This window comes from Brachycentrus maculatus, unplaced genomic scaffold, assembly GCF_059751285.1.
Source record: "Brachycentrus maculatus isolate JH-2025_06_01 unplaced genomic scaffold, ASM5975128v1 h1tg000342l, whole genome shotgun sequence".
Classification (NCBI taxonomy): domain Eukaryota; kingdom Metazoa; phylum Arthropoda; class Insecta; order Trichoptera; family Brachycentridae; genus Brachycentrus; species Brachycentrus maculatus.
The window spans coordinates 451,194-465,000 of NW_028281091.1; the positions used below are offsets into that span (position 1 = coordinate 451,194).

At 34.7% G+C, this 13,807-nt stretch overlaps 1 protein-coding gene across 1 annotated transcript; it reads left to right on the forward strand.

The window, feature by feature from the left end:
• Positions 1–2,344: 2,344 nt before the first annotated feature.
• LOC148303886 (ferritin heavy chain-like) lies at positions 2,345–11,171 on the forward strand. Its single transcript, XM_088269234.1, has 5 exons — positions 2,345–2,625; positions 4,563–4,696; positions 7,481–7,618; positions 8,352–8,486; positions 10,953–11,171. Exons 1-5 carry the CDS (start codon positions 2,568–2,570, stop codon positions 11,103–11,105), a joined length of 618 nt encoding a protein of 205 aa, XP_088125360.1. The 5' UTR covers positions 2,345–2,567; the 3' UTR covers positions 11,106–11,171.
• The last annotated feature ends 2,636 nt before the right edge of the window (positions 11,172–13,807 follow it).

The window sequence follows — 13,807 nt, forward strand, 5'->3', positions numbered from 1 at the left end:
TGTGAAGCCGCGGAATGGGAGAGAACATGGCATAGTTTGCGTTATGTACAAATACTGGGAATACAGATTTTTGCCTAGTACCTCTTGGACGCACGCTAAGCTTTATTTGATTTAGGAGATCAGGGCTGTCCAAAAAATTGTATTATCCGTGTAAATTAATTCAATAAATAATGTTTATAATCAATGCTCCGAACTCCATGGACAGCTAGACGTACCAATTAGTCCATTCGCCAGGAACTACGCTTGGATGGCTTGACTCTGCCCAATATCTGTACCCGACGGATTCTCCAGTTCTTTGGACACGTTGCGCGTGGCAACGAGGATAGCCTGGAACGACTAGTTGTGATCAGTAACCTGGAGGGAAAGAGAGGGAGAGGAAGACCCCCACACGATGGACCAATCAAATTAAGGCAGCAGCAGGCACCTCAGTGGTTAAAGCGCTACGTGCAGCGCAGTCAAGGGATAACTGGAGAAGAGTCATTGCTTCTGCAAGGGTCACAACCCTCAGCAATGAGGAATAAGACGGAGAAGAATAATCAATATTGATTGTCTTCTTTTCAAAATAGGGGGAGGGAGTAATATCGACTGACGAAAAAATATTTTGGGGTAATGGTTAAAAAAAACCCCGACCGCGTGTCTAAGGGTTAAATAGTTTATTTGTAAACGGAAATCTCACCTTGACCCAGCGCCATTGTTAGAGCGTTGCTTCCGGGCTAGACATTGTACAGTTAGACATAGTATAGCTAGACACGTACTGAGCTAGACATTAGACCAGTGGTTCTCAACTGTGTAAGAGGTACCGAACCCCACTAGTTTCATACGCGCATTTACTGAACCCTTAATTTAAACACTATTAAATTTAAAGTAAGGTCCTTAAAATATATTGCCAATATCCAAATTAACCAGCTGCCTGACATATCGCTCACTCCTTTCAAGAACGTCATAAATCAAAAAACTTGATTTTTCAGGAAAAAATTTTTAATGTTAAAAAATATAATACAATAAAAAAAATATTTTCAAACCCCTATACATTTAACAATTTTGCGATTCGGTTTTTTTCAACAATGGCAGTCTTATTCTATCCTTATTTCTAGTAATATGTTCCTGAAAATGTTTGTTTAACACTATTTTATATTTCAAATATTTGGGTAATTTATTGTTTAAAAATGTATACATAAAAAAAAAAAAAAAAAAAAATTAAAATAAAATTAAAATATGTCCGCCTCCGTAGTGTAATGGTCAGCACGCTCGGCTACCGTTCTGGAGGTCCCGGGTTCGATTCCCAAGGGGGGCAAAATAAATATAAGTGATTTTTTCACTGTAATATTTATTCAACTGGTACCTGAAGCGGAGGGCTGATCACCCTTCCTTCATGTGTAAACGATCAAGATAACACTGCGTTTATATGACACAGTGCCCTATGCACCATTGGGTGCGGATAAGGGTTTAAAATACATGTCTCCACATGAATTTAAGGCCAAATTATGAATTATCTTGAAAATTTAGATTTAGTGATTTTCCACTGTAATATTAATTCAATATTACCATGGACTGGTACCTGAAGCGGAGGGCTGATCACCTTTTCTTCATGTGTAAACGATTAAGATAACACTGCGTTAATATGACACAGTGCTCTATGCACCATTGGGTGCGGATAAGGGTTTTTTTTTTATTATTAATATATAAAGATCAGCATTATTTTATTAAAACTGAAAGAATTTTAAAATAAATCTTTTGTTCACTGTAAGAATGTATATATGATTTAAATTAAGTGTAAATAATAGTTTATATTAGTGTAATAATAAAATAATAATAAACCCTTATCCGCACCCCAATGGTGCATAGGGCACTGCGTCATATAAACGCAGTGTTATATTGATCGTTTACACATGAAAGAAAGGTGATCAGCCCTCCGCTTCAGGTATCAGTCCAGGGTAATATTGAATAAATATGACAGTGAAAAAATCACTTATATTTATTTTACCCCCCTTGGGAATCGAACCCGGGACCTCCAGAACGGTAGCCGAACGCGCTGACACTACGGAGGCGGACAGAAAAGGAGAACACACAAAAAATATACTTTCAAAACATTATTATATTAATAAATGGTCAAGTGTTAAAATCCCCACATTTTCCCCACACAGTGCCGATCCCCACGAATTCCCCAATCGAGTTGGGAATGGGGAATTTATGAGGCGAATGTAATTGGAAAAAGGAGCAGAGGAAGACCGAGAATAACTTGGCACGAAGTATGCCAAATACTTGAAAGTGGTCAGGTTAGGAGTCGAAACAATCGGCGGATATGTGTGAGGAGATGCATGAACGTGGAAGAGGCGAAGAATGTTTGCAAGGACAGAGTTGTGTGGCATTCTATTCTCTCTGCCTACTACTGCGGTGAAGCGGCGTGATGGTTAGTTGGTTAGAGTTTAGATTCCCCGCAGTTTGGGGAATTTCGCCACAGATTGGCAACACCGGCTGCAACAGACAGTGCTCGACACTGCCGCTAAAGCAACAGGTCTTCACTGTCTTCAAATCCCTCAAGACAGTTGCATCGTTAGCTCGAGGAAATGAAGCCGCTTTTGTTAATTTTGTCAATTTTCATCGTACCGGGATCATCTCTAAAATGTAAGTTATACGGTCACTTCTTCAACTAATCAACTAACCAGCATGTCGCTTCGCCGTAGCGGTAGGCAGAGAGGATAGAAAACTCTATCTATCAGAGACAGATCTATCGAAAAGATCTGTCTTGTTGATCCAAACAATTTTTAACTCTTCAACATGAATGAAATATATATATATATATATATATATATATATATATATATATATATATATATATATATATATATATATATATATATATATATATATATACATGTATACATATATATATATATATATATATATATATATATATATATATATATATATATATATATATATATATATATATATATATATATATATATATATATATATATATATATATATATATATATATATATATGTATATATATATATATATATATATATATATATATATATATATATATATATATATATATATATATATATATATATATATATATATATATATATATATATATATATATATATATATATATATATATATATATATATATATATATATATATATTATATATATATATATATATATATATGTATATATATATATATATATATATAGAATTTACCAATATTTAGCTTATCTAAAATTATTTAATGTTCATTCTAACAGTGTGTAATTAAATGATAAATACTATTTTTAATGTTCAATGTTCAAAGTATAAAGGTTCATTCAGAAAAGGTGAATTAGTGAGAAAATGGATGTGTGTGTTCAATGTATATAATGTAGAAAGGTGTTCATTCAGAAAAGGTGTTCTATCTAACAGGTTTCACTGTATTGAGAATATAATTTGAAAGATTGATAAAGACATAGAAAGGAGAGTGAATGCTGGGAACAAAGTGAATGGTGCACTGAAATCAGTTATAGCAAATAGAAACCCATCAGCGGAAGCTATAGGTTAGGAGTCGTAACAATCGGCGGGTGTGTATGAGGAGATGCATGAACGTGGAAGAGGCGAGGAGTGTTTGCAAGGACAGAGTGGTGTGGCGCTCTATTCTCTCTGCCTACCCCTGCGGAGAAGCGGCGTGATGGTTAGTTGTAAACCCTTATCCGCACCAAATGGTGCATAGGGCACTGCTTCATATAAACGCAGTTTTATCTTGATCGTATACACATGAAGGAAAGGTGATCAGCCCTCCGCTTCAGGTACCAGTCCAGAGTAATATTAAATAAATATTACATTGAAAAAATCACTTATATTTATTTTACCCCCCTGGGAATCGAACCCAGGACCTCCAGAACGGTAGCCGAGCGTGCTGACCATTACACTACGGAGGCGGACAAAATTATGGTTAGTTAGTTTATATAATTTATTTGTGTTTTTTTAAGAATAAAATACAACTTAGTAGACTCAAAAAATCTGTGTTTGATTTGACAATTTACACTAAAATTAAAATGGAGTTCTACAAATTAAACGCCTTATCAATACATAAATATCTAAATATTGTTTTTTTATCAAATTTTATCGAATGTCCGCCTCCGTAGTGTGATGGTCAGCACGCTCGGCTACCGTTCTGGAGGTCCCGGGTTCGATTCCCAAGGGGGGTAAAATAAATATAAGTGATTTTTCACTGCCATATTCATTCAATATTACCCTGGACTGGTACCTGAAGCGGACGGCTGATCACCTTTCCTTCATGTGTAAACGATCAAGATAACGCTGCGTTTATATGACGCAGTGCCCTATGCACCATTGGGGTGCGGATAAGGGTTCGAATTATGAATTTATTCATTATAACAATAGCCAAATTTTAATAACCATGGGCTGTTATTTTTTGTATCCATTTTGCCGACGCGGACTACCCACTAAGCTAAGGCAAGTTCCAAGGCCGCTTCACGATAACAATGAGGATGAGGGTTTTATTATTATTTTTATCGAATATACCTAATTATACCTTTAAAATCTTTGGCACAGGTCAGAGCGCACCGAGCCCACAGCTGCAGGAGCTAATGAATAGAAGCGGCAGAGAGCTGGAATTCATCTTACATACGGAAATGCATGACATCATCTTCTACATTTCGGCGGGGACGCACTTTCTGCGCGACGAGGTACGCTAGAATCTCACCAGAGGGCTCATTTATATATTTTTTCTTTTCTGTATATAACCAATCATTCAAAACATGAGTGTGTCCAAATCCACCCACGAGTAGGTATCGGCTATAAAACTAAAAAAATTGAAGCCTGGGTAGGGTCATGATAAGTGGTGTTGCATAAGCCGTAGCTAGATTTGGACGTTGGGTAATTAAAATTCAAATACATCTGCAACATTTTGAGTGTGTCCAAATAGAATAATAGAATAAAACCCTTATCCGCACCCCAATGGTGCATAGGGCTCTGCGTTATATAAACGCAGAGTTATCTTGATCGTTTACACATGAAGGAAAGGTGATCAGCCCTCCGCTGCAGGTACCAGTCCAGGGTAATATTGAATCAATATTACAGTGAAAACATCACTTATATTTATTTGACCCCCCCTGGGAATCGAACCCGGGACCACCAGAACGGTAGCCGAGCGTGCTGACCATTACACTACGGAGGCGGACAGGTGTGTCCAAATACTTGTTCACAAATCTGGACTATCTCCAATTGCAGGAGTTATTTTCGTGTTATTTTTTAACATCTCAGCATGGATGAAGAAGAATACAAAACTTTTAATCAATGTTTTACTTGGTAAAAATACATTGATCAATGATTTAAGAAAACACTTCGTTTTTCACCACTTGAGTTTTATTATAGACTACATGTTTCAGAAGTTAAACTTCCATCATTCAGGTCTGTATAATAACTAAAATATAAAATTTAAAATTGTTCTATAAATAAGGAGAGGGGAAAGTAAGGGGAAGGAATTAGTCAAGGGACGGAATTTGAAAACAAAGGAAAAATGGAAAGCAGTGGCGAAGAATTTTGAAACAATATATTATTTAATAAACTAATATTAGAATTTAGGTTTTTTTGTATTTCTAAATTTTCAAGATAATTCATAATTTGGCCTTTATATGGAACAAGGTGTAATAGTTTTAATTTATGAGAGTGAAATGAGTGATTAGTATCTATTATATGATTTGTAAGTACCACATACCACATACCAGTATTTCTTAAAATCTACTGTGACACGTGTTTCGATGCATTCCGCATCATTTTCAAACACCATACGTGAAGCTAATTCTAAATTTTAGAGTTGGGTCCTTGGGACGTTGAAGGTTGAAGAGGGGGTAGTAGATTTATTAAATATATATATATATATATATATATATATATATATATATATATATATATATATATATATATATATATATATATATATATATGTATATATATATATATATATATATATATATATATATATATATATATATATATATATATATATATATATATATATATATATATATATATATATATATATATATATATATATATATATATATATATATATATATATATATATATATATATATATATATATATATATATATATATTATTTTTTAACATCTCATCAAAGATGAAGAAGAATATGGAAGTCTGGGCATTTACGGGGCTGACGACCGTCATCGGATGTAAAGAAGCTTTTTATTAAGCAGAAACTCTTATATTAGTATGTGAGGTCCCATACATCCCACCAATAGATGTCTCTAGTAAAGTTCTAGTGATTCAAGAACAAGGTTTCTAAATTGGTTCATATATATATAGAACTTCCAAGAATTTGAGTAGTGTGGTTGTCAATTATGGGTAGAATTGGTGAATGTTACACGTGTGTAAAGTGATCACTTAAACCAGCCGATGATGGTCGTCAGCCCCGTAAATGCCCAGACTTCCATATTCTTCTTCATCTTTGATGAGATGTTAAAAAATAATATGAAAATAACTCCTGTAATTGGAGATAATCCAGATTTTGTGAACAAGTATTTGGACACACTCAAAATGTTGTATATATATATATATATATATATATATATATATATATATATATATATATATATATATATATATATATATATATATAATAAATTTGATATCTTACTAGCTTAATATTGCCCTGAAAAACATCCCAAAGGATTTTAAACTTGGAAGTATAACATATTGACTTGGTAAACATGACTAACTGCATTGATGTTTATTTTGTTGCCAAGCAAAAGTGACTGAAATGGCCCTCCTGAACATTTTGTTAGTTGGTCACTCTCTCCTGTACAACTACGATATATTTTTTAAATAAGTTCGAACAGGGGGATTGAAATCCCCCATATAATAAAAACACAAATATTTCTTTTTAAAAAATAAAGCTTACATTGCCTTTTTTGTAAAATTTTTTATACATTTATTTCAATCAATTTTTACATATTTAGAACATTTTTTTTGCAGAGACCCACCAAGCCACCTTGTGTGTCTTGTCGGTGGTTTTAATATACAAAATATGACATTGCGCTCACTCCTTTCAAGAACTTTATAAATCAAAAAACTTGATTTTTCAGGAGAACGTTATTAACGTTTAAAAATATAATACAATATATTAAAAATAAATATCAAGCCACTTATTGAACTTTTTACTGTGCAACAGATCTTTTTAGGTAAAACCTGAAGGTTTTTTTCTCCATTTGAAAAATATTTAGTATATTAAAAAAAATAATCAAACAATACCTTTACTTCAAAATGCAAAAACAACACTTTCTGCCCTGTAGCGGGTAAATATTAAGTTAAAAATATGCCTCTTTTGCTGGGATACAGTACATTTTCTGGGCATTCTGAAAACATGCACAACTGAAAATTGACGATTATTGATTTATGACGTTCTTGAAAGGAGTGAGCGATTTATTCTACTTTTTACTCTTTCCAGATAAACCTCCCCGGTTTTTCCAGGATGTTCTTTGACTATGCAACGGAAGACAAAGACAAGATCATACGATTGATCAACATTTTAAATAGTGATCCGGGAAAAGTATTGCACCTTTTAGGAACAAGATCCATGCCAGTTGTGAGAGTGATATTTAGATATTCAGTTCTTTATTTATTTTTATTTATTTATTTAATTTATATAATATCTTTTGACATCTCATCAAAGATGAAGAAGAATATGGAAGTCTGGGCGTGTACGGGGCTGACGACCGTCATAACGTGTAACATTATGACGTCAGCCCCGTAAATGGCCAGACTTCCATATTCTTCTTCATCTTTGATGAGATGTCAAAAATAATATAACCTTTTTAATAAGTTTGACGTTGCCCACCTTATCAAGCTGATATACCTTGGGAATGTTTGATGGGGGGTAGGGAGATGAAAGAAAATTCTCATGACAAAACATATAATAATAATAAAACCCTTATCCGCACCCCAATGGTGCATAGGGCACTGCGTCATATAAACGCAGTGTTATATTGATCGTTTACACATGAAGGAAAGGTGATCAGCCCTCCGCTTCAGGTACCAGTCCAGGGTAATATTGAATAAATATTAGAGTGAAAAAATCACTTATGTTTATTAAACCCCCCTGGGAATCGAACCCGGGACCTCCAGAACGGTAGGCGAGCATGCTGACCATTACACTACGGAGGCGGACACAGTGTTAAATAACTAATATTTACTATCGCCCCCCTGGGAATCGAACCCGGGACCTCAAGCACGGCAGCTCGACAAGCTGACCATTACATCAAACCTGTATTCCTGTTTTTATTATTTTGTATCGTAACATGACTTTACAACCGTTTTAGAGTTACAATGGCAGCGACAACGGGCTGACGGTCATGAAAAAGTCACTACACTATGAGAGAAGAAAATCACAGGAAATAGAGCGCGGAATACAAATATTAGACAAGGAAGATGAAGATATCCAGGGCCTACATGACGTAAGTACTGACTCAGGGACGTCATTATACCAACTGTGCCTTCCAGATGAATTGGTGGACAGACGTCTCACGCTTCCATCGGCTACAGCATCTGCAATGGGCACAGTGATCTTCCCAGCTCGCAACCAGCGCACTGAATCCAGCCTGTCAACCGGGCGGTTTGCTGTCCAACTACGCAACTTGTAACGGGCGCAAACTCTGTCACTAGGACGAGTCAGTACTGCTCACCCAGAACACGTCTACCACTCTCAATAGCCAAACGATACTGATTCACTCCGTGTCTTAAATTCATGTGGAGACATGTATTTCAAACCCTTATCCGCACCCCAATGGTGCATAGGGCACTGCATCATACAAACGCAGTGTTATCTCGATCGTTTACACATGAAGGAAAGGTGATCAGCCCCCCGCTTCAGGTACCAGTCCAGGGTAATATGGAATAAATATTAGAGTGAAAAAAATCACTTATATTTATTTGACCCCATAGTTTTTTATACATTTAGAAATAGGGCCATTATAGCGCCATCTGTTGAGCAATTGGTGAAATTGCGTTATTCCGTTTGAACTAAATGTATGTCACTTTCATGTTTTTTAAAAACCTATATATATATATATATATATATATATATATATATATATATATATATATATATATATATATATATATATATATATATATATATATATATATATATATATATATATATATATATATATATATATAGCCCCCCGCTTCAGCTTCGCTTCGCTTTGCTGTTGCGGAAACACTCTTCCGCCAATGGTTAGAAATAGCGAGAGTGAGATGATCTTTAGAAAAAAACTTAAAACACATTTGTTTGCTAAACCATTTCCGCCATAATACTTTCCCCAATTCGTTCACAGTGAAGCACCCTTGAGGGAGTATTTTACGAAAATGGCGTCATACAAACTTATTAGTATTATTTTACTCACTTATAACCCTTATCCGCAACTAATGGTGCATAGGGCACTGCATCAAATTAACGCAGTGTTATCTTAATCATTACTTACATGAAGGCAAGGTGATCACTCTTGCGCTTCAGGAACCAGTCCAGGGTAATATTAAATGGATATTACAGTGTTAAATCACTAATATTTATTTTCCCCCCCCCCCCCTGGGAATCGAACCCGGGTCCTCCAGCACGGTAGCTAAACACGCTGACCATTACACCACGGAGGCGGACAGTACTGTCCAGTATTACATATTAACTAACTAACCATCAATTCACTCTCCGCAGGGGCAGGCAGAGAACAAACCCCCACCCCAAACTGTCCTACTTCTTCCCCTCTCCTGCATTCATGCATCAACATAACATTAAAACAACATTTTGAGTGTGTCCAAATACCTGTTCACAAATCTGGATTATCTCCAATTACAGGAGTTATTTTCATATTATTTTTTGACATCTCATCAAAGATGAAGAAGAATATGGAAGTCTCGCTCTAGTGAAGTTCTAGTGATTCAAAAACAATGTTTCGAAATTGGTTCATATATCGCTCACTCCTTTCAAGAACGTCATAAATAAAAAAACTTGATTTTTCAGGAGAACGTTTTTAAAGTTAAAAAATATAATACAATGTATATAAAATAAATATCAAGCTGCTTATTGAACTTTTTACTGAGCAACAGATCTTTTTAGGTAAAACCTGAAGGTTTTTTCTCCATTTGAAAAATATTTAGTATATTTGAAAAAAAAATTAAAGAATACCTTTTCTTCAAAATGCAAAAACAACACTTTCTGCCCTGTAGCGGGTAAATATTAAGTTAAAAATATGCCGCTTTTGCTGGGATATATGTAGTACATTTTTTGGGCGTTCCGAAAACATGCACAACTGAAAATCGACGATTTTTTATTTATGACGTTCTTGAAAGGAGTGAGCGATATCATCCTTATCAGATATCCTTACCAGATATCTTACTAGATGTATCTTTCTGTATACTATTCGGGAGAGAACACTTTCCATAACACATCATCCTTCAGCCATTCCTGCACTGGAGTAGCCCGCATCTCCACACCAAGAGTGCGCCTTCTCTGCACACCTTCAGGAGACTATCTACCCTCGGAGCCCTAACTGTCCATAATATCATTCTTACCAGATATCTTGTAGTACCTTTCTGTACAACTCAGAAGAGAACACCTTCCATTCCTTCACATAATGCATCATCCTTCAGCCATTCCTGCACTGAAGTAGCCCGCATCTCCACACCAAGAGTGCGCCTTCTCTGCACACCTTCAGGAGACTATCTACCCTCGGAGCCCTAACTGTCCATAATATCATTCTTACCAGATATCTTGTAGTACCTTTCTCAGGAGAGAACACCTTCCATTCCTTCACATAACACATCATCCTTCAGCCATTCCTGCACTGGAGTAGCCCGCATCTCCACACCGAGAGAGCGCCTTCTCTGCACACCTTCAGGAGACTATCTACCCGTTTTTGTTCCAGGCTGCCCCGGTTTTGTCAAGCGTGCTGACGGCATGTCACGGAAGAGTCCGGAAGCTCGTCAGGAGACTCCATACCCTGGAGAGCCTATATCCGGAGAGGGGGAGCGTCGGGGAATTCATGTTCGACAAGAAACTACTTAGAAATGAAATATGAAATGCTCCAACCTACCACAATCCTTCAAAGAAGGACTTCTATTTTATTGGAATAAAAAATTAAACATATTTGTTTGTTTATTTCTTCGATAACATATCGCTCACTCCTTTCAACAACGTCATACATCAAAAATCGTCAATCTTCAGTTGTGCGTGTTTTCAGAATGCCCAGAAAATGTACTATATCCCAGCAAAAGCGGAATATTTTTAACTTAATATTTACCCGCTACAGGTCAGAAAGTGTGTTTTTGCATTTTGAAGAAAATGTATTGTTTAATAATTTTTAAAAATATTTTTTAAATGGAGAAAAAACATTCAGGTTTTACCTAAAAAGATCTGTTGCACAGTAAAAAGTTCAATAAGCGGCTTTATACATATTTATTTTTTATACATTTTATAATATTCTTAAACTTTAAAAACGATCTCTTGAAAAATTGAGTTTTTTGATCCATGACGTTCTTGAAAGGAGTGAGCGATATATGAACCAATTTCGAAACATTGTTCTTGAATCACTAGAACTTCACTAGAGAGAGACTTCAATATTCTTCTTCATCTTATATATAAATATATATATATATATATATATATATATATATATATATATATATATATATATATATATATATATATATATATATATATATATATATATATATATATATATATATATATATATATATATATATATATATATATATATATATATATATATATATATATATATATATATATATATATATATATATATATATATATATATATATATATATGTATATATATATATATATATACAATATATACTCACTGGCACATTTCCGCTTATATAATTCTTCTGCTTCTTTGAACGCTTCAACTGAATCTAATTGATACAATATGAGTAAGGTAGCGGAAAGGCAATTGGAGGTGGTATGGGTACATAGGCTTGTAGCACATCACGCCACTACTTCACCAACTGCACTGAGCACGCTTTCCCCAAAGGGTACAGTATAAACTCTGTCTGCTCATGTCGCCCACTCCTTTCAAGAACGTCATAAATCGAAAAAATTAAATTTTCAGGAGAGCGTTTTTAAAGTTTAAGAATATAATACAATGTATTAAAAATAAATATCAAGCCACTTATTGAACTTTTTACTGTGCAACAGATCTTTTTAGGTAAAACCTGAAGGTTATTTCTCCATTTGAAAAATATTTAGTATGTTAAAAAAATATTTAAACAATACGTTTTCTTCAAAATGCAAACACAACACTTTCTGCCCTGTAGCGGGTAAATATTTAGTTAAAAATATGCCTCTTTTGCTGGGATATATGTAGTACATTTTTTGGGCGTTCCGAAAACATGCACAACTGAAAATCGACAATTTTTTATTTATGACGTTCTTGAAAGGAGTGAGCGATATATGAACCAATTTTTCGTTTTGCGTGTTTTCAGAATGCCCAGAAAATGTACTATATCCCAGCAAAAGTGGCATATTTTTAACTTAATATTTACCCGCTACAGGGCTACAAAATGTTGTTTTTGCATTTTGAAGAAAACATATTGTTTAATTATTTTTTTATAAATACTATATATTTTTCAAATGGAGAAAAAACCTTCAGGTTTTACCTAAAAAGATCTGTTGCCCAGTAAAAAGTTAAAAAAGTGGCTTGATATTTATTTTTAATACATTGTATTATATTTTTAAACTTTAAAAATGTTCTCCTGAAAAATCAAGTTTTTTGATTTATGATGTTCTTGAAAGGAGTGAGCGATGTGTCAAATACATACATAATACGGCTCTAGAGTATCTAAAAGAGGTGTGCATTCCAGACCAATTGGTTGATAGACGTCTCACGCCTCCATCGGCTGCAACAACTGCAATGGGCAAAGCGATCTTCCCAGCTCGCAACCAGCGCACTGAATTCACCCTGTCAACCGGGCGGTTTGCTGTCCAACTACGCAACTTGTAACGGACGCAAACTCTGTCACTAGGACGAGTCAGTACTGCTCACCCAGAACACGTCTACCACTCTCAATAGCCAAACGATACCGATTCACTCCGTGTCTTAAATTCATGATTAAAGAAAGCACTTGTTTTTTACCACTTGAGTTTTATTATAGACTACATGTTTCAGAAGTTAAACTTCCATCATTCAGGTCTGAATAATAACTAAAATATAAAATATAAAATCGTTCTATAAATAAAGAGAGGGGAAAGTTAAGGGGAAGGGGTTAGTCAAGGAGCGGAGTTTGAAAACAAAGGAAAAATGGAAAGCAAAGGTGAAGAATTTTGAAACAATATATTATTTAATAAATTATTATTAGAATTTAGGTTTTTTTGGATTTCTAAATTTTCAAGATAATTCATAATTTGGAGAATAATATATTTGAATTTGGAGATAATTCTTAAATTCATGTGGAGACATGTATTTCAAACCCTTATCCGCACCCCAATGGTGCATAGGGCACTGCATCATACAAACGCAGTGTTATCTTGATCGTTTACATATGAAGGAAAGGTGATCAGCCCTCCGCTTCAGGTACCAGTCCAGGGTAATATGGAATAAATATTAGAGTGAAAAAAATCACTTATATTTAATTGACCCCCCTGGGAATCGAACCCGGGACCTCCAGAACGGTAGCCGAGCGTGCTGACCATTACGCTAAGGAGGCGGAGACATGTATGGATGACTAATACCTTTGTTGTTCCAAAAATATACGTCCAT

Excerpts from the sequence above, each read along its gene's own strand:
- LOC148303886 (XM_088269234.1), top strand. The coding sequence starts at position 2,568 with ATGAAGCCGCTTTTGTTAATTTTGTCAATTTTCATCGTACCGGGATCA. Across the intron at positions 2,626-4,562 it reads ACCGGGATCATCTCTAAAAT|GTCAGAGCGCACCGAGCCCA; the intron begins GTAAGTTATACG and ends TCTTTGGCACAG. Across the intron at positions 8,487-10,952 it reads ATATCCAGGGCCTACATGAC|GCTGCCCCGGTTTTGTCAAG; the intron begins GTAAGTACTGAC and ends TTTTTGTTCCAG.